Here is a 24,377-nt window from a genome sequence, read left to right as displayed (position 1 = left end):
TTTTATAATATTTAATTTAGAATTCTGAAAAAATTGAAAAAATTTATGGAATATTAATTAAAATTATAAATGTAAAAAAATTCCATTAAACTTTATACTAAAATCTTTTTCAAAGTTTTATTTAGAAATAAATAAATTCCATAAATTCTTTATCATTTTCCGTAATAATAATAATAATAATAATAATAATAATAATAATAATAATAATAATAATAATAATAATAATAATTCAGAAATATTTGAAAAATTAAGAGAAAAAAAAATTAATTTTGTAAATATTGCGATAAAATTTTGAAAAACTTTTTTTTTATAGAAAAGTTTTAGAAAATATGTACAAATTTTTGTAAATATATTAATAATATTTATATAATAGAAAAAAATAAAGTGACTAGAAAAATTTTAAGTGTGAAAATTTATTCTTTTTCTACATTTTTGATTTTCAATTATTTTGTTTTATTTTGACAGTTTTAAATTTACAAAACCTTAATTTACCTCAAACTTCGTTGGAAAAATATTTTTTTTTTTTTTGTACAATTTTTGTGAAATTACATTCAGTGAATAATTCAAAAATGGAACCTCAACAGGAGGTAATTAATAATTTTTAATGTTTAATTTAGAAAAAAAAAAGATAACAAAAATTAAAATTCTACGATTTGAATAAAAAAATAATTAATTTTTCACTTTAATCTCTTTAAACGTTAATTAAAATAAATAAAAATTTATTTACATTTTTGAAATTATTGATTTCTTAAAAAAAAGAACTTTAGCACAACTTTTTATATACAAAAAAAATGAAAATTTATTTTTCTACAATTTTGTAATTGTTAAAATTCTATTTATGTTTATATTTATTTTTTTTACATAATTATTATATTTTTATTTATATATTATTGTCATTATATATTTACTATGTAGTTATTTATTAATTTTATTTAAAAAAAAAATTTGTTTCTCTAATTTTTTTTTAATATTAATTTTTATAATTGTTAAAATGATTTTATTTATTTATTTTTTTTATTATTTTTTTAGGCGAGAGACAATAATAAAGAAGACAAAATTCATGAAGTAAAAACTTTATTACAAGAAGTGGTGGAAGTGAAAAATTTAAATTTTTCCAATCAAGAATCTTGCGGTGATTGGAATAATGTTTCAAAATGGAATGAAAAATCATTTTTAAGTGAAAATGAAGAATTAAAGACAACATGGAGAAGTCGTAATATTTATAATAGTATTCCAAAGACAAAATTTCGTGCTTATTGGCAAGATCGATTTTCTGATTCAAAAAGTAAGTATGGAAATTAAAAAATTTTTTTTTTTTAAATTTATTATTATTATTATTATTTAAATTTATATCTTTTACATTCAAAAAATGGTTAAAAAAAATCTTTTTTTTTCACTTTTATTTAATAAATTTCAAATATAATATTTAGTTTACAATTTTAATGAAATTTCTTCTTAATTAGGTTTTTTTTTTTTTGAATTAGAAATTCAATAAAAATTTCAAGGTAAATTAAATTGAAATTTTGAATTAAATAATTATAATTAAATTAATATTGCGAAATTTTTAATTTTATTTTATAATTAGATTTTGTTTTATTTAATTTAGATTTTTAATTAATTTTTTGATTTAATTAATTTTTTTTTTATTAATGACAATAATTAATTTAATTTTTTCAAAATTTTTCATAGAATTTGTGTAATTAAAAAGAATTTTTTTCTTTCTTCTTTTTTTTTTGTTAATTTTATTAGATTTAAATTTTGATTCGTCGCTGATGAAAATTGGAGAAACAAATTTTCTATCAAATTTTCGTGATTTTCTCGCCACATATCAAGAATCAACTGGTACACCATCAACTGAATATTCATTTGTGTCATTAATTAAAGTTTTGGGTGAAGCGACGGGAAAATCTTTACTCGCATTGATTTATATTATTGTCAATACGGCTCCAGTTATTGAGGTAAATTTTTTATAATTATTTTTTTTTTCTTATTGCAAAAATTATAAATTTTACACGTGAAATAGAGAAAAAAAAATAATTTTTTTTTAATTATTTAAAAAAAAAAGAATAAGAATAATTCACATGAATTTTTTATCTTGAATGAAATTTTTAAATAAAATCAAAATCATAAAAATTCAAATACAAAAAAAAAAAAAAATTAGAAATACAAAAATGTAAAAAAAAAATTCACGGTAAAATTTCTTAAAATTAGGAGAAATTTTAATTTGTTGCAAAAGAAAAGGAAGCATTTTGAAAAATTTGAAATTTTATAATTTTATGTTGAAATAAAAAATTTTAATTTTAATTTTAAAATTAGGAGAAATTTTAATTTATTGCAAAAAAAGAAGCATTTTGAAAAATTTGAAATTTTATAATTTTATGTTGAAATAAAAAAATTTAATTTTTGATATATTTTAAAATTAAATTCAAAGTTAGATAATTTTTTTGATTTAGAAAAATTTAATAAAAATTTTAATTGAAAAAATTAGAAAAAAATGAAATTAATAAATTCTTTCTAGATTTTTCTCTACATTTTGAGATTTATTCTGGACAAATTGATCAGCATTCGAGCAGCTGAAGATTATCGTCAAATTTTTATTAAATCAATTATTCTTCTTATACAATTTCTCAGTATTTACATTTGTTTAGCATTTATATTTGGCTTTATTTTAATTCCAATAGTACAAATTGTCTTTAATATAATGACAAGAGTTATGTTGTTTGATCGATAATTTAAAGAAATAGAAATTAAAAATTTTTGTTCTAAAAAAAGGGGGGGTATTTAAAAAATGAAAATAATTGAAAAAAAAAAATTTTTTTTTTTTATTTAAATAAAAAATAGATTTTTAATTTGTTATAATAAAAATTGTTTTGTTATAATAATAACTTTTTTTTAAAAAGTTTCAATAGTTAAAAATTTTTTCTTGTAATTTTCTTTTATTTTTCAATTTTATTTAATAAAAAAAAATAAAAGAAGGAAATTAAAAGAAATTTTTAATTCTTTAAAAATTTATTGAAAAATATTTTTAGAAATAATGATTTGGTTATTATTTTAAAATCTAATTTTTAATTTTTATATTCTTCAAATTTTGACCTCAAAACATTATTTTTCAAAAAAATAACAAAAAATTAAATTTTTAAAATAATAATAATAATAATAAAATTATTATTATTAATAAAAGAAAAATGATTTTTTTTTACATTTAAATCGTTTATTACATATTTTACAAATAGATATTTATAATATTTTTTTTTTTTTATCTAATTTCGGACTAATTTTATAATTTGCAGCCAGAAAAAATACGCTTTTATTTTTTTATTTAATTTTACGTTTCGATTTCTTAAATCTAAAATATTTTATAAATAAGTACGCAGTAATATTTTTCTTTTTTAAACATGCGTTTTTGAATGTACTCTGAGAAAAGTCATTGAATTTTTTTTTATTGAAATTAGATGTAAATATTTCAAAATATGACGAGAAAAAATGAGAAGGAAATGAATTTCCTTTTTTTTTTTTTTGAATCTCGTCTATATTTACATAGTAGTATAAAATCTACGTTATCGACAAATCTAAAATGAATTTTCTCTTATATGACACAACGATAAATATATCCTTCGATATAATCGGTATCAAAAATGACATTCTTTTTCTCCTTAATTATTTAAATTATTTTCTTCAAAAAAAAAATTTCTTCTTTTCGTTTTTAAAGAAATTTTTTTTTCTATTTTTGGACTTGAAATGAATTTACAATTAAAATGATTTTCATTTAAATTATTAAAAATTATATGAAATCTAAATTTTATTTGTAAATATTATGTTATATATTTTATTTTTAAAATTAATTTATATCAATAAAATAATTTTTTATCAATGGTAAAAAAAATGTTTAAATTAAAAAAAAAATTATAATTTACTGTTTGCTCTTTAAATTATATTATTTAAAAATACAACATTTAAATATAAAATATTTTCTAAATTTACTTATTTTCTCTTTTTGATGATGATGATATTTTTAAATTTGTACAAAAATTTCTATTTTCAATTTTTTTTTTTAATAATAAAAAAAAACCAAGAGAAAAATCAATTTTCATGGTATTAATTTTATGCAATTAAGAAAAATGAATAATTATTAATATAGTTTCGTAGTTAAAAATTTATTAAATTAATAATAATATTAAAGTCGCGCGCAATTTTTCATTTGAGTTAAAAAATTAATCAATGGCGCCATCTACACCTACATTATCGACTGAACATAGATTGGAAACTAACGGGAAAAATTTTTTTCTTTGTGAAAAAATTCAATTACTTTTTTTTTTTAGAAGAATATAAAAAAAAATTATATTTAAATTGAATTATATTAAAATATAATTAAATAAATAAAAATTATTTTGATATTATTTGTTTTAATATAAAAAATAAAATATAACAAAAAAAAAAAAAAATTTGAAATAATTTTTAAATTTCAACTTTTAATTGTAATTAATTTTAATTAACAACTAATTTATCAGTAATAATTGTACAGATAAATATGAAAATTTTGTGGAAAATTTCCTCATTTAAATAAATATTATAATCTATTTTGAAACGATTATAAAAATATTAACCTGTGAAAATTGAAAAAAAAAAAATTAAATAAATTAAAATTTAAAAAAATAAAAAAAAAAAAAAACAAAATTAATAATTTAATAAGTGAAAATTAGAGGTATGATAAAAATGAAAAGAGAAAAATTTGAAATATAAAATGATGAAGCTGAACTCCATCCACATTCGAGATCTTTTTTTAGAGCATCAGAAACTGTCATATTATTTTTGTTCATACAAAATGTTTCCCTTAAATCATCGTCCCAACCATTGTCCCAACAATTAAATTCGCTGTCATCCTCGCGTTCATAATTCGTTAATTCATAATGTGAATTGCAACGATCCTCTTGATATTGTCTGTGCTTTCGTTGCCACATTTCAATCCATCTAAAAAAAAAATCGTAATTCAAAATTTTCTTTAAAAAAAAACAGTTTTTAATTAAAAAAATTTTTTTTTTTATTATTTTTTATTTTTAACAATTTTTTAAAGATTTTTTAAAAGTTTTTTGTAATTAAAAAAATTAGTTTTTAGTTTTTTTTTTAAATTTTTTAAAAATTTAATTTAATTTCCAATTTTTTTTTTCTTTTTTTGAAAATAAAATTGAATTATAAAAATTATTTTTGGAATTTTCGAAATTTTTTGAAAAATTTTACCCAATATCGCAGTCACAATTTAAATGACTTCCGGCCATTCTGAGCCTCATGAGAAATCTTTTTCCGGGCACACTTGGCTTATGAGCAGACGATGGATTCATCAATGTTCTCACATCATTATTATAAAGATCAATTGTAATATTTCTCACAGAAATTGCATTCGTGAATAAATCACGATGAATTGTACTGATACTTGTATTACGAAGACCAAAATGTAAATGTGGACTTTTCATTCCCTTAATGAACAAAAAAATAAAAACCAATTCAAAATTCAGTATATGATATCAGAATTATAAAATAACAAATATAAATGACAAAATTAAATTACCATCAAAATATCGTTGTGCAAATGTTTGAAATTACGACCGCTAAATGTGAAATTATAAAGTTTTACTGGAAATTTTCCCTTCATTTCTTTCTCGAGACTTGTCTCATTATGCACCTGTAAAGAATTTTTTTTTTCTAATTAAAACTATTTTTAAATTTCGCGCCAATTTTCTGTTAGTTTTGAAAAAAAGTGTTCTGCATTACCGACCAAACATTGATTTATCATTCTACATTTAGTCGCTAATGAAGAACAATTTTTACGACTGTTCTGCTTTACCGAACAAATGTATAATGATAAAATCTATGTTTGGTCGGTAATGCAGAACAGTCGTGAAAATTGTTCTTCATTACCGACCAACATAGATTTATCATTATACGTTTGTTCGGTAAAGCAGAACAGTCGTAAAAAATTCTTCTACATTACCGACTAAACCTAAAGTGGTCAATAGTCGATAAAACAGAACACTTGTGAAAATTGTTCTGTATTACCGACTAAACGTAGATTAACCACTCTAGCTTTGGTCGGTAATTCAGAATACTTATGAAATTTTTTCTTTGTAAAATATTAACAAAAAAGTAGCGAAAATTTTTACTCACATGAATAAACAAATTCTTGAGTCCATGATTATATTCAAGAAGATTTGGAAAATTAAAACGTTTTATTTCCGTATATGCAGTTATGAGAAGAGTTCGAAGTTTCGATGCTTTACAAAGAGCTCCTGCCTGAAGAATAAAACTTTTTTTTTTATTTATTTTTTAAACAATTAATTATTCTCTGAAAAATGCAATTTTTCTTTTTGTTGAAAACTAAAGTATTTAAAAAAGTATTTTAATGTTTTAAATTTAAACTTTTTTTTAAAATTCGCGCGCTTTTTTTAAGTTTATTTGCGCCATCTACATCTGCTTTACCAATAGAACGTAGATTGGAATCTTCAAAAGTAGAACAAAAAATTCTATTTCATGGAAATATTAAATTTTAATTTTAGTAAAATTACTTTTTTTTGCTTTAAAATAAAAAATTTTACCTCAAAAATCGATAGAGTCAAGCCTCGAATATCCAATTCTTCGAGACTATCGGCAACACCCAGAAAACTTGTGTTAGTGATAATTGTAATTGGATTGTAGGCCAAATTAAATGATTTTAATTCTGGAAGTGCATGAGTGATGAGTGGAACTACCGTTAAATCATTGTAACTTAAATCTAAATATCGTAGACTTGTTAAATTTGCCGCCATTTCCGCTGGTACTGATGCCAATTCATTGTGTGCCAAATGAAGAGTTTGAAGTCGATGAAAAGGTAGATCAGGAACCTAAAATTAATTTTTAATTTAATTTAATTAATTTAAATTTTATTAAATTAATTTAAATTTTTTAAAATTAATTTATTAAAAATATTACAAGAAAAAAATTAGGGCAATTTGAATTTCGCGCGCAATCTACATTACCGACTGAACATAGATTGGAAATTCTCTTTGTAAAAAAGTGCAGAAAAAAAGATATGCGACGTCTAAAATAATTTAATTAAGAGAATTTAAAGAAAAAAACTTTTTTTTTTCTTTTTCTTTTCATTAAAAAAAAAAAAAAAAAAAAACTTACACTAAGTAGTGAAATATTGCTAAGTCCCAGAAACAAAAGGGAATCTTCCAAACCATGAAAAGTTCGTCCACGTTGTTCCAAAATTAATTGTTTATTATGGCTTAAATCCAAATAATCCAAATTGTGTAAATCCGAAAATATTCCATCGTCCAGTCTTACTAATCGATTGTAAGAAAGGTCCAACCATGTCAATCCCTGGTATTTTTTAAGAAACAAAAAAAAATTTGTTTTCAGTAAAAAACAAAATTTTTTTACTAAAACTAATTTTTTACATTAATAATAATTTTTTTTTTAAAAAAAAAAAAAATTTTATATAAAAAAGAATAATTAATTATTATATTGCATTTAACCTCAAAAAAACGTTTTGACAATAACATAGAATACAAAAATTCAATTTAAATAGTAAAATTTTTTTTTTAAGAAAATTTGTAAATAAAAATCATATTCCTATTTACAAAGTCTTTAAAACAAAAAAAAAACCTTAATTAGATTAGCGAGTTGCCTACATATGAAAATCTATAACATGAATTAGTTAATTGCCTTAAAAAAAAGAATCGAATCCAATCATGGAATTCGCTCATTCTTAAGGCTTAGTCTAATTAAAATATAATTTAATTATTCCACAGTTTGCTCATATTATAATGCCTCATCGGGGAAAAAAAAAAATTTTTTTTATCGCTTTTCCAAAATTTAACCTTTAAATAATATAAAAAAATAGAAAAAAGCAGAAAATCTTCCAAAAATTATATTTTCAATTTAAAAAAAATAATAAAAATAAATAAAAAATTATATTCAACTATTTTTTCCCAATGTTCACACGAGCACTCTTCAATTATTCCAAATAATGCGAAAAATATGAATTACAAAATATTTTATTCACTTCGAAAGTCGTGAGGTGATGAAAACTAGTTATTGTCCTCACTTCACGACTTTAAATTTTTGTCAAATTTATCAGAATTAAAAAAAATTATTCTATTTTAGATAAAATTATTTTTTAGAAGTGAAAAAATGTATAAAACTAAAAAAAGTAAAAAAAATAATAAAAAAATATTTTTTTCCCGATGTTCACACGAGCACTATTCAATTATTCCAAAAAATGCGAAAAATATTAATTACAACATATTTTATTCACTTCGAAAGTCGTGAGGTGGTGAAAACTAGTTATTGTCCTCACTTTACGACTTTAAATGTTTGTCAAATTTATCAGAATTGAAAAAAATTATTCTACTTTAGATAAAATGACTTTTTAAAATTGAAAAAATGTATAAAATTAAAAAAAGTAAAAAAATGATAAAAAAATATTTTTAAATATTTTTTTCCCGATGTTCACACGAGCACTGTTCAATTATTCTAAAAAATGCGAAAAATATTAATTACAAAATATTTTATTCACTTCGAAAGTCGTGAGGTGGTGAAAACTAGTTATTGTCCTCACTTTACGACTTTAAATGTTTGTCAAATTTATCAGAATTGAAAAAAATTATTCTACTTTAGATAAAATGACTTTTTACAAGTGAAAAAACGTATAAAACTCATTTTTAATATTTCAAAGTCAATAATCAAATTCAATCACTAAATTTACTCACCCTTAACCTAAAAATGGCATCGGTACTGTGAACACCCGATAATAAATTCCACGAGAGATCCAATGACGAAAGACTGGCGGCAGCAGTCATTGACATAACCTTTATTGGCAATCTCATAAATTGATTGTGCGAGAGATCCAAACTCTCGATATAAGCCTCATTAAATAAATTATCTGGTAGCGTGCGAAGTCGATTATGTGAAAGATCAACAATTCGTAATTTTTTTAATTGTCGAAATGTTTCAGCTGGTATATCCATTATATTATTCCACGATAAAAATAATACTTGAATATTTTTTGTATTTCTAAAGCAATCAAAGTCAATTTCCATTAATTCATTGTAACTCAAATCAAGCCATTGTAGATGTGGCATATTACCAAAAACACCTTGCGTTACATTATTGAGCTCATTGTGCGATAGATAAAGGTGCGTTAGTGAATATTCAACAGGTCTAAAATACATTTTTACAATATCTGTTATATTATTGAAACTTAAATCCAATACTTTGATATTTGAGTTCAATATACTTCCCACTAAAAGTAGAAAGAATAAAAAATTAATTTAATAAATTCAATTTTTGCCATCGTGTAGAATAAGTTTATAAAAAAAAAATTAATTAATTTTTCATTTTTAATGTTTTTATTTACAATTAAAATTTTGAGGTGAGAGAAAAAGCGCCTCTAGCGGAATTTTTTTTTATTCACTTACTGTTTATTGTTGATGTATACATTGAGGCATTCATTGACAAATGAGAAATTTCATTGTGACTGACGTTTACTTTAAATGACGAGAGAGTTCCCACTTGATCGAAATAATTAAAGTCAAATTCATTTAAATCATTGTAAGCCAAGTCTAAAAATTCCAAATCTGGCAGATTCTGAAATATCAAAATAATTCTATCTATAAGAGGATTTTATTTTAAATATACATTACCGACTGTTGGTTAGAGAAAAACCTACATTATCGACTGTTGGGTAAGTGGTAATCTACTTTACCGACCGTCGGCTAAATAGTAATTTTCTTTATCGACCGTCGGTAAATTTTTTTTTTTATTTAACCTACTAATTTTCCTTACCTGAAATGCCTCGTCTGCAATGCTTCTAATTTTATTTCCTCGCAAATTAATGTACTTCAATCGATTCATATTCATAAATGCTCGCCTTTCTATTCTGTCGATAATATTATCTTGCAAATTAATTGTGGTTAACATTATTAAATCGACAAATGTATGTGTTGTAAGTGCCTGTATTTGATTATATTCAAAAAAGACTTCCTCTAAACTCGAATGAATGTCACCCTGAAATTAAATTTTTTAAAAAATTAATTAAAAAAAAAATTAATACAAAAAAGAAAATTAGAATATAAATAGTTTTGTGCCATTTAGAAAATAATAATTTTTCAAAAATTAACAAAAAATATTAATTTGTTTAAAAATTATAGATAATAAAAGTCGCGAGGTGGAGTATATAATTTGGCGATTTTTTATAAATTGGAGAAAATTTTTATTTTTATAAAGGAGAAAATTTATCATTTTTTTGGAAAGAAAATCTTTTTTTCTGTGATAGCAAAGAGATAAAAATAAATTTGATATTTTAATAATAAAAAAGAATCTACGAAAATTTAATTTTCCTAACCTAAAAATTTTGGAAAAAGTAGAGGTTATGTTACTCACTTGGAATGTTCCTTTGCGTATACTGTCAATTTCATTGTCCTGCATTTCAATTCGTTTAATTCTCTTTAGAAAATGAAAAGATGTATCGGGCATCGATCTAATTCGATTATTACTAAAATCGAGATGTTGTAAATTTGTCAAAAATTTAAATGGTCTACTTGGTAATTCACTTATCGATGTTGAAAGGCCATGAGCAATTTTCAAAGTCAACAACGAATGTCCAACCTTTTTAATATAAAATTAAAAAAAAAATTATTATTTATTTTTTATTAAATAATTAGTTAATTAATTTACTCATTTATTACCTAATTCATAAATTATAAAATTAATTAACTAATTAATCAACTAATAAATAAACCAATTAATTAAATAATTAAATTAACAATTTATTAACAAATTAATTAAATAATTAATTAACTAATTTATTATCTAATTAATTAACAAATTTATTAACAGATTAATAAATTAAATAACTAATTAATTGAATACTTAACCAATTAATTCAGTAATTAATTAAGTAAACTAAGTAAATAATTAATTAACTAATTTATTATATAATTAATTAACAATTTAATTATTTAACGTACTAATTAATTAACAAATTAATTAAATAACTAATTAATTAAATAATTAATTAACTAATTAATCAACCATTTAATTAATTAACTAATTTACTTACGAATAATCAACAAATTTTTTAACAGATTAATAAATTAATTAACTAATTAATTTATTGAATACTTTACCAATTAATTCAGTAATTAATTAAGTAAACTAAGTAAATAATTAATTAACAATTTAATTAATTACCGTACTAATTAATTAACAAATTAATTAAATAATTAATTATTGAATACTTAACCAATTAATTCAGGAATTAATTAAGTAAACTAAGTAAATAATTAATTAACAATTTAATTAATTAACGCATTGAATAATTAAATAATTAATTAACTAATTTACTTACGAATTAATTAACAAATTTATTATTTTTTTATTAATTATTAGTTAAATATTTAATTAGCTACTTAATTAACTAATTATTTAACTAATTAAATAAACAATTAATTAACTAACTAATTTAATAATTAATTAACAAATGAACAATTTATTAACGAGTTAATTAAATAATTAATTAACTAATTTATTATCTAATTAATTAACAAATTTATTAACGGATTAATAAATTAATTAACCAATTAATTAATAGAATAATTAACCAATTAATTCAGTAGTTAATTTAGTAAACTAAGTAAATGATTAATTAACAATTGAATTAATTACCGTTCTAATTAATTAACAAATTAATTAAATAACTAATTAAATAATTAATTATTGAATACTTAACCAATTAATTCAATAATTAATTAAGTAAACTAAGTAAATAATTAATTAACAATTTAATTAATTAACGCATTAAATAATTTAATAATTAATTAACTAATTTACTTACGAATTAATTAACAAATTTATTAACGGATTAATAAGTTAACTACCTAATTAATTTAATAATTTATTAATTAATAATCTATTATTTTTTTATTAATTATTAGTTAAATATTTAATTAGCTTCTTAATTAACTAATTATTTAACTAATTAAATAAACAATTAATTAACTAACTAATTTAATAATTAATTAAAAATTTTACTAATTTTTTCCCCACAAAAAAATTTGATAATAAAAAAAATTTTTTTTTTAAATAACTATTTTTCCAAATAATATTACCTCGGAAAATGCGTCTTCCTCAATTGATGAAATAGAATTTTCAGAAAAATCCAAAAATTTAATTCCACGAATATGCATAAATGCATGACTTTTTATTGTATTCATATTACTTTGTATAATATGTAATTCTTTAACGTCCATTCCAAATTCAGAGAAATCATCAGGTGACAATGATGTTAATGGCATCATTGATATTGCCAAAAAACGAAGATTTCTCATTTGTCGTAAATTTTGCAGTGCAACCATTGAATTTTTTTTACCACTCAAATCCAAATTGTAAAGTGAATATTGAAAGCCATTGAATACTTCTGAAACATTATTTGTGGCTATACAGAAAATTATTTATTAATTAAAATTGTGTCCCAAATTATTGCTCTAAATAAAAACCCTCAAAAATTATAATTAATATTTGTTAAAGAAAAAAAAAAAAAAAAATTTATACATATCTAAATATAATAATTATTATATTTATATACCCGTGTGGAAAAGTGATGTGGGCCCCCAGCGGGGGCCCTTATGGATCGCCCTCATGCCATGAGGGCCGCATATGGATGATCCATAGGGGCCCCTCATGGAAACGACATGCTCATCGATGAGGGCGCCCGCATGGGCGATCCATGAGGGTGCCCCTACGGGCGCCCTTATGGGCCCTCACGTTTGCCCTCATCTTGCCCTCAAGTTTGCCATAATGTTTTTTAATCAATAATATTAATAATAAAAGTTTATTAATAATAAATAAGCTTAAGTTATGAATAAATAACATATTTATTTAATAATTATTCAATTTTAAATTAAATTCTTACTCAAATTCAATTTATTAATTAACGTTCTAATTAATTAACTGTCGGATATAATTAAAAGTAATAATAAATTAATTAATTAAAAAATTAAAAAATATTTAATTTATGCATACTATTAACGGATATTTTCATTTTTCAATTAATTCATACATAGAATTAATGATTAAACGCAAACCTGAGAAATAAATAAATCTAACGCATGGGGGGAATCGAACCTACGACCTACGGACTATGAGTCTAACGCTTTACCAACTACGCTACGTACGCTACTTCAAAACGAATGCTAACTTCTTGATGCTATTTAAACTTCAAAAATACCTAACAAAGAAAAGTGCTTAACATCATTTAGTTAAAGTTAAGATATTAAATTATATTTTCCAATCAAATGCAATTTATAAAATATAATTAATTATATGCTTTATGATTATTATCATGAATCATCTCAGGCGAATTTTCAAAAAAGTGTAAATATATTTTTATTAAAAACGCGTTTTTCGTTGTTTTAAATCATTGGAAACATTCATTTTTTGTTGATAAAAAAATATTTGATTTTTGGACTTAGAAAATTTTGCTAATCGATCATGAGGGCGATCCATGCGGGCCCCTACGGTGGCCCTCATCTATTTTGCCATAAGTGTGAGTGTTATTTTCAAAAAAGTGTAAATATATTTTTATTAAAAACGCGTTTTTCGTGGTTCTGAATCATTATAAACATTAATTTTTTGGTGATAAAAAAATATTTGATTTTTGGACTTAGAAAATTTTGCTAATCGATCATGAGGGCGATCCATGCGGGGCCCCTACGGTGCCCCTCATGGATTCGCCATAAGTGTGAGTGTTATTTTCAAAAAAAGTGAAAATATATTTTAATTAAAAACGCGTTTTTCATTGTTGTGAATCATTATAAACATTAATTTTTTGGTGATAAAAAAATATTTGATTTTTGGACTTAGAAAATTTTGCTAATCGATCATGAGGGCGATCCATGCGGGGCCCCTACGGTGCCCCTCATGGATTCGCCATATGGATCAGCCCTCATGGGCCCCCGCCGGGGGCCCCGAACTCTTGAGGGCAAGATCGTGGCTTTTTCCACACGGGTAGTTTTTTATTTTTATTATTATATTTAGAAATGTTAAGAAAAAATCGTGTTGTGTTAAAAAATTTGTTTCAATTCACTGTATTCTATATTTGTCAATATATTTTTGTTTTAATTGTGTTTTGCAAAATATTTGAAAAATATCATTTTATTAAAGTGAACAAATTAATAACAGAAAAAATAAATTAGAGAAAATAATTTATAAAAATTAAAATTAATTTTCTTTATAGAAAAAAAAAAAAAAATTAAAATTAATTTTCGAAATAAAAATAAAAAAGTAAAATTACAAAAATCAAAGTAAAAAAATTTCCATGGATATAAATAAATAGGAATATAATAAAAAAAAAATTGTACAAAAAATATGCCAATTAATAATTTTTTTAATGTGAAATTTTTAATTATTATCTAAAAATTATTATTATTATTATTATTATTATTATTGAAAAATTTTAGAAAAAAATTTTTTTTTTGTATTTTGAAAAAAGAAAATTATTTCTCACCTGGGGCAAAGGAGTCAATGTTATTTTCCCTAAAGATGAGCGTTCGTAAAAAGTCAAATTCTTGAAAAAGATGCGGTGGCAATTCGGTAATATTATTGCCCGATAAATCCAATAATTCCAATGATGATTCAAGTCCGGCAAAATTTTCGGAATTCACTTCCAATAAATCACAGTCTGTGAAGTAAAGCTCGTGAATTCGTGAATCACGAAATGCACCTTCCTACAAATAATTTGATATACTATTATTTTCATTTTCATATATACAGTAAAACCTGTCATATTTAGATAATTTTTAAAAAAAGAAAAAAAGTAATTAAGTAGAATTTCTATTTTATAAAGTTTTTGTAATAATTGTCACTTTAGTCATATATATACAGTAAAACCTCTCTTAGTGAGACAGATTTGAAATTTTATCTATAGCTAATGCTAAATTACTTTTCGTTAAAGGGAAAATATTTTACTTTTTTCTTTTATAATTTTTATATTTTTAAATATATATTTTTTTTAATATACAGTAAAACCTCTTTAATAGAACCTTTATTATTAGACTATTAATTATTTTTGTTCAAGAAAGAGCATTAGTAGGAACTGTATTTTTTTCAAAATAATTTAGTACTAAAATAGTACTAAAATAATTTTAGACATACAGTAAAATCTCACTTAATGAGACACATCCGATATATTATTTATAACTGACGCTAAATAACTTCTTGTTAAAGAAAATTTTATACTATTTTTTTTTATAATTTTTCTATTCTACTATAATTTTTTTACACACAGTAAAACCTCTTTTAATGAACCACTGCATTAAAAAAAATTTTTTTTAATTTAAATATAAATAAAATAATTAAAAATAATAATAATAATAATAAAGAAAATTATTGATAAAAAAATTGCAGTAGTGTAACCAATTATAAAAAAAATTGCTCCTACACTAGAACCTCTATCAAAGAACTTTGATACAAATTATTTTGTGTGCATAATTTATTTTTGATTATTCAAAACAAAATTTTAGTATTTAGAAAATATCTATGATTTTTTTTACAAAAAAAAAAAAAAAATTCTAATTTTAATTATACAGTAAAACCTCTCTAGATGAATTCACATCCAATAAATCACAGCCTGTAAAGTATAGTTCGTGAATTCGAGAAACTCGAAAAGCACCTTCCTACAAGTAATTTTAATATACTCCTTATTATTGTCATTGTCGTATTATACAGTGAAACCTCTCATTGTGAAATACATCGCTAATTAAATTCTAAATTTATTTAAAATTTGTTTTAAAAATTTTATTTATTTAAAATATAATTAGAATTATTAAAAAAAAAATTAAATTAAATTAAATTCTTTCAATTTTTAAAAGAAATTTTTTTTTATATAAGAATATACAGTGGAACCTCTCTTGAGGGATGCTTGAAAAAAATATTAATTAAAAAAAATCATATAATTTTTTTGATTTGTTTTTTTTTTAGAGAAATTTATGTTATTTATAGAAATTTTTTTGTTTTATTACAGTTATTTCGAGTAAACAGTAAAACCTTGTTTAGTGAACCCTTTCTTTTTTTGAATCTATTTTCCAACTATCGTCACTGGTATTTAACTATTTATTTATTTAATTATAACTATAATTAAATAATTTTAAAAAATACATTTTTTTCAAATACACTACAACCTCTTAAAGTGAGACATTAATTTCTTTAAGCATATGAATGCAACTTTTCCGTCACTAGTATTTAAACATAATTAAATAATTTACAATTTTTTTTTCAAATACAGTAAAACCTCTTAAAGTGAGACATTAATTTCTTTAAGCATATGAATGCAGCTTTTCCGTCACTAGTATTTAAACATAATTAAATAATTTACAATTTTTTTTTCAAATACAGTAAAACCTCTTAAAGTGAGACTTTAATTTCTTTTAGCATATGAATTAAAATTTTCTGTCATTATTATTTATATTAAATAAATGAAATAAATAAATACAAATTAATAAATGAAAAAAGTAAATGTTTTTTTAATACACTAAAACCTGTTAAAGTGAGACATTAATTTCTTTGAGCACATGAATCCAACTTTTTCCCTACTAGTATTTAACCATTTATTTAATTATAACTATAATTAAATAATTGTAAAAAATAAATTTTTTTCAATTACACTAAAACCTCTTAAAGTGAGACATTGGGTTTTTTTTAGCAATTTTTTCGTCACTAATATTTAACTGTAATTAAATAATTAAAAGAAAACAAATTCTTCTTTTCAAATACACTAAAACCTCTTAAAATGAGACATTAATTTCTTTAAGAATTAGAAATTGAATAAAAAAAATAATTTTTTTCTTTCTCTCTTTCAAATTACCTCAACAACAGTGATGGGATTTCCATTTAAATATGTTTTGTTGACTTTAAAAAAATGTTGAAATGAACCCATTTCCAAACGTTGCATTTGATTGTAATCCATTCTCAATACATCAAGTGATAATTGAACACCACGTATTTCCATTTCCATTTGTGGTTGTATCATTTTTGTTATTCGATTATAACTTAAATCGAGTACTTTCATTTTTTTTAATGACGACATTTGTGAATATGGAATATTTGTCAATTGATTGTCATTTAAATATAAATGTGTCAAATGTGCCATTCCATCGCGAAATACCGATGGATCAATGTCCTTTAAATTATTTTCACGTATATCCAATACCTCTAAATAGGCAAGTCCAGCAAATGCATCAGCTGGCAATTTATTAATTGCATTACGACCAAGACGTAATGTTTGCAATGAATTCTCAAGACCACGCCAATTGTCAGGAGCAATGTGCGAGATCTGATTACCTAGAATATATATATATATATATATATATGTATAAAATTTCATTTTACCTTGACATAAATTTTTTTTTTCCCTTTTGTTTTTCAATTCGAGTTTTTTTTCAGAAATTAGAATTAAAATATAAATGAAATAAATAGATATTTAATTTCAATGCAATTTTTTTTTTTTTTGAAATTTTACTAGTAGAAATTAAGAGAAAAATTTTTCCCTACAGTAGAACCTCGATAAGATGAAATTTATTTTAAAATAATGTGAAAAAATAAATAAAATAAATAGATTAATTAATATTTAATTTTAATGCAATATTTTCAAAATTTTACTAATAGGTATTGAGAGAAAAAATCCCCCCTACAGTATAACCTCGATAAGATGAAATTTACTTAGAAATAAAATTAAATAAATAAAATTTTTTAAAAATAAAACTTTAATACATTTTTTTTTTTGGAAAATTTTACTAATAGGAATCAAAAAAAAAAAATTCTACAGTATAACCTCCATAACATGAAACATAATTATAAAATAAAATAAATAAATTAAATTAATAAATATTAAATTTTAATGAATTTTTTTAAAAAATTTTATTAATACGAATCAAGAAAAAAAAATTGTCCCTACAGTAAAACCTCGATAAGATATGTTTGTCTATTTTTATTGAAAATTTAAAAAAAAAACGCATGTAATAAATAAATTTCGTTTTATTCTTAAAAAAATTTTGTTACTTTTATATAAATACAGTCGAACCTCTCAAATTGAAATACAATTGCAATTTTATTGCGTCCTTATACAATAGAACCTTTTTAATTGTCAATTCACAACTTAATTTTTATAAATATTTTTTACATTTGTAAATAATTATAATTATAATTATAAATATAAATAATTATAATTATAAATTTATTTATAATTAGAAACTTTTTATTTATATTATAAATTTTTTTAATTATATTATAAATTTTTTAATACAGTTGAACCTTCAAAACTGAGACCCTAATTGAGACTCATTATTATTGTATCAGGAATAATGAAACTAATTTTCTGGTTGAAAATAAAAAAAAAATTTCTGCATTTTTTCAGAGTACACTGAAACCTCTCTTAATGAGACATTTAGTTTTTTTTTTTATAAAGAAATTTAATAATTTTTCATATTTATGGTAAATAAAAAGAAAAATATTTAAAATTTATTAAAAGAAGAAAAATTAAAAATTTAATGGATACAGTGAAACCTTGTTAAAAGTAGAAATTTTTCTCTAATCCTATTATTATTATTATAGAAAAGTTGATAAATTTTTTTTGTTCGATATTACCTGTCAAATCAAGCAATCGGAGCTTTTGTAAATGTCTAAACGATTTGCTTGGTACTCTCGCGAGACGGTTGTAGGGTAATTCAAGCTCCCACAACGATCTTTCAAGCCCTAGGAACGCCTCGTCCGGTACATCCGATATGGGATTATACTTGATCTGCAGCTTGTAGAGACCTAAAAGACAAGCTTGTTGTCAATTTTGGATATACAATTACCCACGTGTTACCGAAAATTAAAAAAAAAAAAAAATTTTTTTTTTTTATTCCTAAGAAAGAAGAGTCTTTTTTTTATTCTTTTCTTTCTTTTGAATCATAAATGAAAAAATAATTTAATTTTTTAATTTTATTTGAAAAAACAAATTTTATTAAATAAATTTTAAATTTATTATTTTATTAATTTTTAAAAAAATTATTATATATGTAATAAATAATTTTATACGGCCCTGATTTTTTTTGATTTTCAATTTATTAATCAAATTTAATTGTGTTATAACGAATTTTCAATGTACAATTTAAAATTATTTTCTCGGATGCAATAATTAATTATTAAATATAATTATATAAATAAATAATTGTATTATTATAATAATTATTATATAAAAATCATTATAATATTAGTATATTTTAAATATAATTAAATTATAAATAATAATTATAGTGAAAATTAAAATAAAAAAATTATAATTAATAATTTATTAATATTAAAAATACAGTAGAACCTCTTTAATCATGTTTCATTTCTTTTTTTTGAAAAATTATTTTATAGAAAAAGTTTTATTTCTACCTAATAATTATATATAATTTTTGTTGTTTTTTTTTTTTTTTTTTTTTTTTTTTTTAATGTTTTCAAATTCTTTTTAATGCAGTTGAACCTTGTCTACTGGGACCTATCTAATTTAAAGATTTCTATATAAATATTGGAAAAGAATAATTAAATTTTTTTTTAATTTTACAATTTCCCTACTAATTGAAGTGGTTAATTAAAAAAAATTACATAAATTTAAAAATTTATTATTATTATTATTATTATTATTATTGCTCTATGCTTTGAAAGACATTTAATAAATTATTGTAAAAAAAAAAAATGCTGACTAATATCGTGGGTCGTTTTTCAATTTCAATCATTTAATTACTATTAGCATAATTTCTCATTGCTCTGATAATGATCAATTTTTTCTAATTAATTTATTTACCCTCCGGAGGCTGCGCTCCACCCACACATGTGTGATTCTGTAATTTGGCGAATTGATCAAGTCGAGAGAACTGAATCTTATGAAAGAATTATTTAAATTTAAATATTCAAATTTTTTTTTACAGTAAATAATTAATTATAATATAAAATTATATTTATAATATAATATATAATATATTATAATATAATTTATAAAATTATATTTATAATTTTATAATTGTTTAATTAATATTAATATTATACTTTTTTTTTAAATATATTTAATAATTAGTAATTAATTAATTAATTATTTTTCATTATCATAATGATTTAAAATAATTTTTTTTTACTACACTAGTACCTGTCTTATTGGGATAACTTAAATTGGAGATGAAAATAATTTTAGAGGTTTTCTTTTTAATGTAGGTACAGTAAAACCCTTTTTTAATTTTACGTGGAGAAAATTAATTTTTCATGAAAATTTTCTTATATTTATTGAAATACACTTGAAACTTTGTTATAACACATTTCATTTTTTTTTTAATATAAAAAGTGGTGATATATTTTTTTTTTCTCGTTCTCATAAAATTATAAAATTTGAATTATCCACATTTGGTTACATTTGAAAAATACACTGAAACCTCTATTATTGTTAGTTTTATCAAAATTAAAATTATAATATTATTATAATATAATATTTATTATTATTATAATTATTATATTATCTTTTTTTTTTTATTTTTCTCAAAATACAGTTAAACCTCACTTAATGAGACGACTTTTATTTTTTATTTTTTTAAATTTTAAATTCATTTTTTTTTTGAAACGAAATTTTTTTATTAATTAAAAATTTTATTAATTTTTTTAATTTTATTTTTTTATTTGTGAGATTAAATTTTTGTTAAAATTTTGATTCATTTTTTTTTTTTTTTTTTTGAAAGAAAAATAAAAGAAAAAAAATAATTAAAATAATTAATGAAATTAAGTACGTTTAAAAAAAAAAAAAAAAAAGAAAAAGAAAGGTTTCTCACCGGTATTGAGAAGGAATTGCGGTTGAAGGGAACGAAGCCCGTTGTTCTCCAGCTGTAGCATGAAGACCTTTGATGCATTAATGGGGTGAGGAATTCGTCGCATCGGCACATTATAACACGACACAATTCCTAAATCTGGAATTGCTTTTGAACATGTGCACAATGGATTGAAAAAACATGGTGGATATTGTACCGGAAGTTCGTGCATTCTCACCATTGACGCCCAAAACATTAGCAATATCACCACGATCATCATCGTGTAGCCTAATTTCACAAAAACTAGCGCGTTCTGCAAAAATTTTCCAAAAAAAAAAAAAAAAAAAAAAATAGAAAAAACGAAAAAAATAATTTCCTTTTTTGTTTTTCACTTTCTATTTTTTTACCATTTGCCTTTTTTTTATTTCACTTTTTTGTTAATAATAAAGAATTTTAAATTCTTTTTTTTTCTCCTAAAAATTCGTAAATATTTATTAAAAAATTTTTCTCCAAAATTTTGTTTCGTATTTACTCGAAAAGTATAGGAAATTTTACCAAAATAATATAGGAAATTTTACCAAAATAGTATAGCAAATTTTACCCGAGAAGTATGGGAATATTTATCAAAAGGATATGGAAAAATTTACCCAAAACAGTATAGGAAAATTTACCCCCCAAAAAAAAAAAAAAAAAACAGAAATTCTACTCAAAAAGTAAAGGAAAATTTACCAGAAGAGTATGAAAAAATTTACCAAAAAAGTATAGGAAAATTTACCCCCCCCCCAAAAAAAACTGAGAAATTCTACTAAAATAGTATAGGAAAATTTACTAGAAGAGTATAGTAAATTTTAACCCGTTAAAAATAGGACATTTTACTAGAAAATTATAATATAAAATTTATTAAAAGTTTATAGGGAAATTTGCACAAAAAATAGTATAGGAAAATTTACTAGAAGAGTATAGTAAATTTTAACCCGTTAAAAATAGGACATTTTACTAGAAAATTATAATATAAAATTTATTAAAAGTTTATAGGAAAATTTGCATAAAAAATAGTATAGGAAATTTTACTATTATTATTATATGAAAATTTATTACAAAAATTAGGGGAAATTTTATCAAAAAAAAAGTATAGTACAATTTTGCAGAAGAGTATGGTAAAATTTACCCAAAAAAAAATTGTTGGAAAAATTTTACTAAAATGTGTGGTAAAAATTACCAAAAAAAAAATAAAGAATAAAATAATCACAAAAATTATGTGAAATTTTTGCTAGAAAAGAATGAAAAAAATTTTTAAAAAAATTAAATTTACCACAAAAACAATGCGAAGAGTAATGGGAAAATTTAGTATTGGGAAATTTAAAAAAAAAAAAAGATTTATTTAAAAAAATTGTTTCTTGCACTTTTTTTCGAAGAAAAAAATTGTATTAATTTAAATTTGGTTTAATTTTTGCAAAAAAAAAAATTTTAACGCGTATTTGGTTATACCGAATTAAAAAATTAACATTTTTTTTTTCAATTATTTTTTCCCGAAAAATTTTTTAAATAATTTTTCACGTCAGTACTGGACAAAAGTTTTCACAAGAATGTGAAACGAAAAACGTATTTCTCGACGCGCACAAAGTTCTCTCCCCTAAATAATGAGATATATAAGATGCGAGGTAACATTTTCCGCCAAATATTTCAATGGTACAATTTGTGTGTGTGTGTGTGTGTCTTGCGCAAGAATATCTGCGTCGTTTATGCGCCCCCATTGACCCAATTGAATTCAATTAATTTAATTTGAAAATCTTTTCTATTAAAAAAAAAAAAAAATTAAAATTATGATAAATTGTAAATAATTTTAAATTTACCCGCCAAAATACTTTTATAAACAATTTCAAAAAAAAAAATTCCGAATTTTCTAAATTTTAAATAGTCAATTTTCAAAAAAAAAAAAAAACTATATAATAGCAGTAAAAAAGGAAATATTCAAAAAAATTTTGAAATAATTTTACCTCTTCCCTTATTCAAAAAAAAAGGAATATTTTTTAACTCCAAAAAAATTAAATTTACTATATAAAAACAGTTTATGAATCTTCTAAACAAATATACAGAAAATAATTTTAATTTAATATAAAATATAAAAAAAAAAATTATTAAACACTAATATATTTTTAATAAATATTATTAAATTTTTATTATTATTATTAAAAAATTATTTGTAAATTTAATTAATAATAGTAAAAAAAAGGAATACCAGATTTTTTCTTTTTAATTAAAAAAAAAAAAACAACTTTTTTTTTAGCACCAATGTTTTATAATTTAGGTGTATAATATTAATTTATTATCATCCATTTTCGAGCACTTTTTTCACAAAAAAATAAATAAATTCACAATGTCACAAAAAATTTATTTATCACACTGTCACACACACCGTTTGAAATAATTTTCATTTATTGCAAAAAAAAAAATGTTGCAAATGAAGATCAAAAAAAAAAAATAAATAAATAAAAATTACCATTTAATGCATGCATCAGCAGATGGCAAAAAAAGTAAGTGATTATAAGAGACGAGTGGCTATAAAGCAACTGAGAACAAGATTCATTCTAAGGGCCAACAACGTGTATATTCACAAACTGGGTGGGACAAAGTCCTATATAATATAGGGCTTCCAGAGTGCGCAGACAGTTTGGGTGCTTCTCTTTACCCGATTATATACACAGGTGATATTCTATTAGGTTTCAAATATAGTTGTGAAAAAAAAAATTATTTTTATATTTGTGCCACCGACCCGAAAACCCCCGAGTAACGAATTTTAACTAAATTTGATGAATTTGAAAATATTTATCCTCCATATTGGATTCGCCATGTTGAATTTTGAAAAACTGACTTCAAATTCGTAATCAGCGACCCTAAAAACCCCCGAGTGACGAATTTTACATAAATTTGACGAATTTCAAAAAATTTATCTGCCATATTGGATTCGCCATTTTGAATTTTGAAAAACTGACTTCAAATTCGTAATCAGCGACTCTGAAAACCCCCGAGTGACGAATTTTACATAAATTTAACGAATTTCAAAAAATTTATCTGCCATATTAGATTCGCCATTTTGAATTTTGAAAAACTGACTTCAAATTCGTAATCAGCGACCCTAAAAACCCCCGAGTGACGAATTTTACATAAATTTGACGAATTTCAAAAAATTTATCTGCCATATTGGATTCGCCATTTTGAATTTTGAAAAACTGACTTCAAATTCGTAATCAGCGACCCTAAAAACCCCCGAGTGACGAATTTTACATAAATTTGACGAATTTCAAAAAATTTATCTGCCATATTGGAATCGCCATTTTGAATTTTGAAAAACTGACTTCAAATTCGTAATCAGCGACTCTGAAAACCCCCGAGTGACTAGTTTCAAGTAAGTCCGACAAATTTGAAAAAAATTGTCCGCAATATTGGATCCGCCATATTGAATTTCGAAAAACTGACTTTAAATTCGTCATCAGCTACCCCAAAAACCTCCGAGTGACGAATTTTACGTAA

The 24,377-nt window shown here is 21.6% G+C and overlaps 2 protein-coding genes across 4 annotated transcripts; one reads left to right on the top strand and one right to left on the bottom strand.

Moving 5' to 3' along the window:
- The first annotated feature begins 457 nt into the window (after positions 1-457).
- Positions 458-2,817, top strand: LOC127281145 (uncharacterized). The gene is made up of 4 exons (XM_051304682.1): positions 458-587; positions 1,030-1,285; positions 1,750-1,958; positions 2,519-2,817. Exons 1-4 carry the CDS (start codon positions 570-572, stop codon positions 2,729-2,731), a joined length of 696 nt encoding a protein of 231 aa, XP_051160639.1. The 5' UTR covers positions 458-569; the 3' UTR covers positions 2,732-2,817.
- Positions 2,818-4,138: 1,321 nt separating this feature from the next.
- LOC127281161 (chaoptin) lies at positions 4,139-23,463 on the bottom strand. 3 transcript variants are annotated; one of them, XM_051304726.1, is made up of 16 exons: positions 23,347-23,463; positions 20,871-21,159; positions 18,673-18,843; positions 16,895-17,370; positions 14,540-14,759; positions 12,144-12,469; positions 10,417-10,641; positions 9,820-10,041; positions 9,453-9,621; positions 8,745-9,277; positions 7,159-7,353; positions 6,588-6,872; positions 6,160-6,285; positions 5,564-5,677; positions 5,236-5,471; positions 4,139-4,968 (listed from the first exon to the last, which is right to left on the bottom strand). In XM_051304726.1, exons 1-16 carry the CDS (start codon positions 23,347-23,349, stop codon positions 4,683-4,685), a joined length of 3,876 nt encoding a protein of 1,291 aa, XP_051160683.1. In that variant the 5' UTR covers positions 23,350-23,463; the 3' UTR covers positions 4,139-4,682. The 3 variants fall into 3 exon arrangements, with proteins under 3 accessions (XP_051160683.1, XP_051160684.1, XP_051160685.1); XM_051304727.1 differs by having other exon boundaries at positions 12,144-12,451; XM_051304728.1 differs by lacking the exon at positions 23,347-23,463 and adding an exon at positions 23,086-23,105.
- Positions 23,464-24,377: the final 914 nt, after the last annotated feature.

This window comes from Leptopilina boulardi, unplaced genomic scaffold (genome assembly GCF_019393585.1).
Source record: "Leptopilina boulardi isolate dan_hultmark-lab unplaced genomic scaffold, ZJU_Lbou_2.1 LbouV2_266, whole genome shotgun sequence".
NCBI lineage: Eukaryota > Metazoa > Arthropoda > Insecta > Hymenoptera > Figitidae > Leptopilina > Leptopilina boulardi.
Note: the sequence above shows the minus strand (reverse complement) of the source record. Positions and strands in the feature narration are given on the sequence as shown.

Excerpts from the sequence above, each read along its gene's own strand:
- LOC127281145 (XM_051304682.1), top strand. Across the intron at positions 1,286-1,749 it reads TCGATTTTCTGATTCAAAAA|ATTTAAATTTTGATTCGTCG; the intron begins GTAAGTATGGAA and ends TAATTTTATTAG. Across the intron at positions 1,959-2,518 it reads ATACGGCTCCAGTTATTGAG|ATTTTTCTCTACATTTTGAG; the intron begins GTAAATTTTTTA and ends AATTCTTTCTAG.
- LOC127281161 (XM_051304726.1), bottom strand. Across the intron at positions 7,354-8,744 it reads ATGCCATTTTTAGGTTAAGG|GGATTGACATGGTTGGACCT; the intron begins GTGAGTAAATTT and ends AAAAAATACCAG. Across the intron at positions 4,969-5,235 it reads AATTGTGACTGCGATATTGG|ATGGATTGAAATGTGGCAAC; the intron begins GTAAAATTTTTC and ends TTTTTTTTTTAG.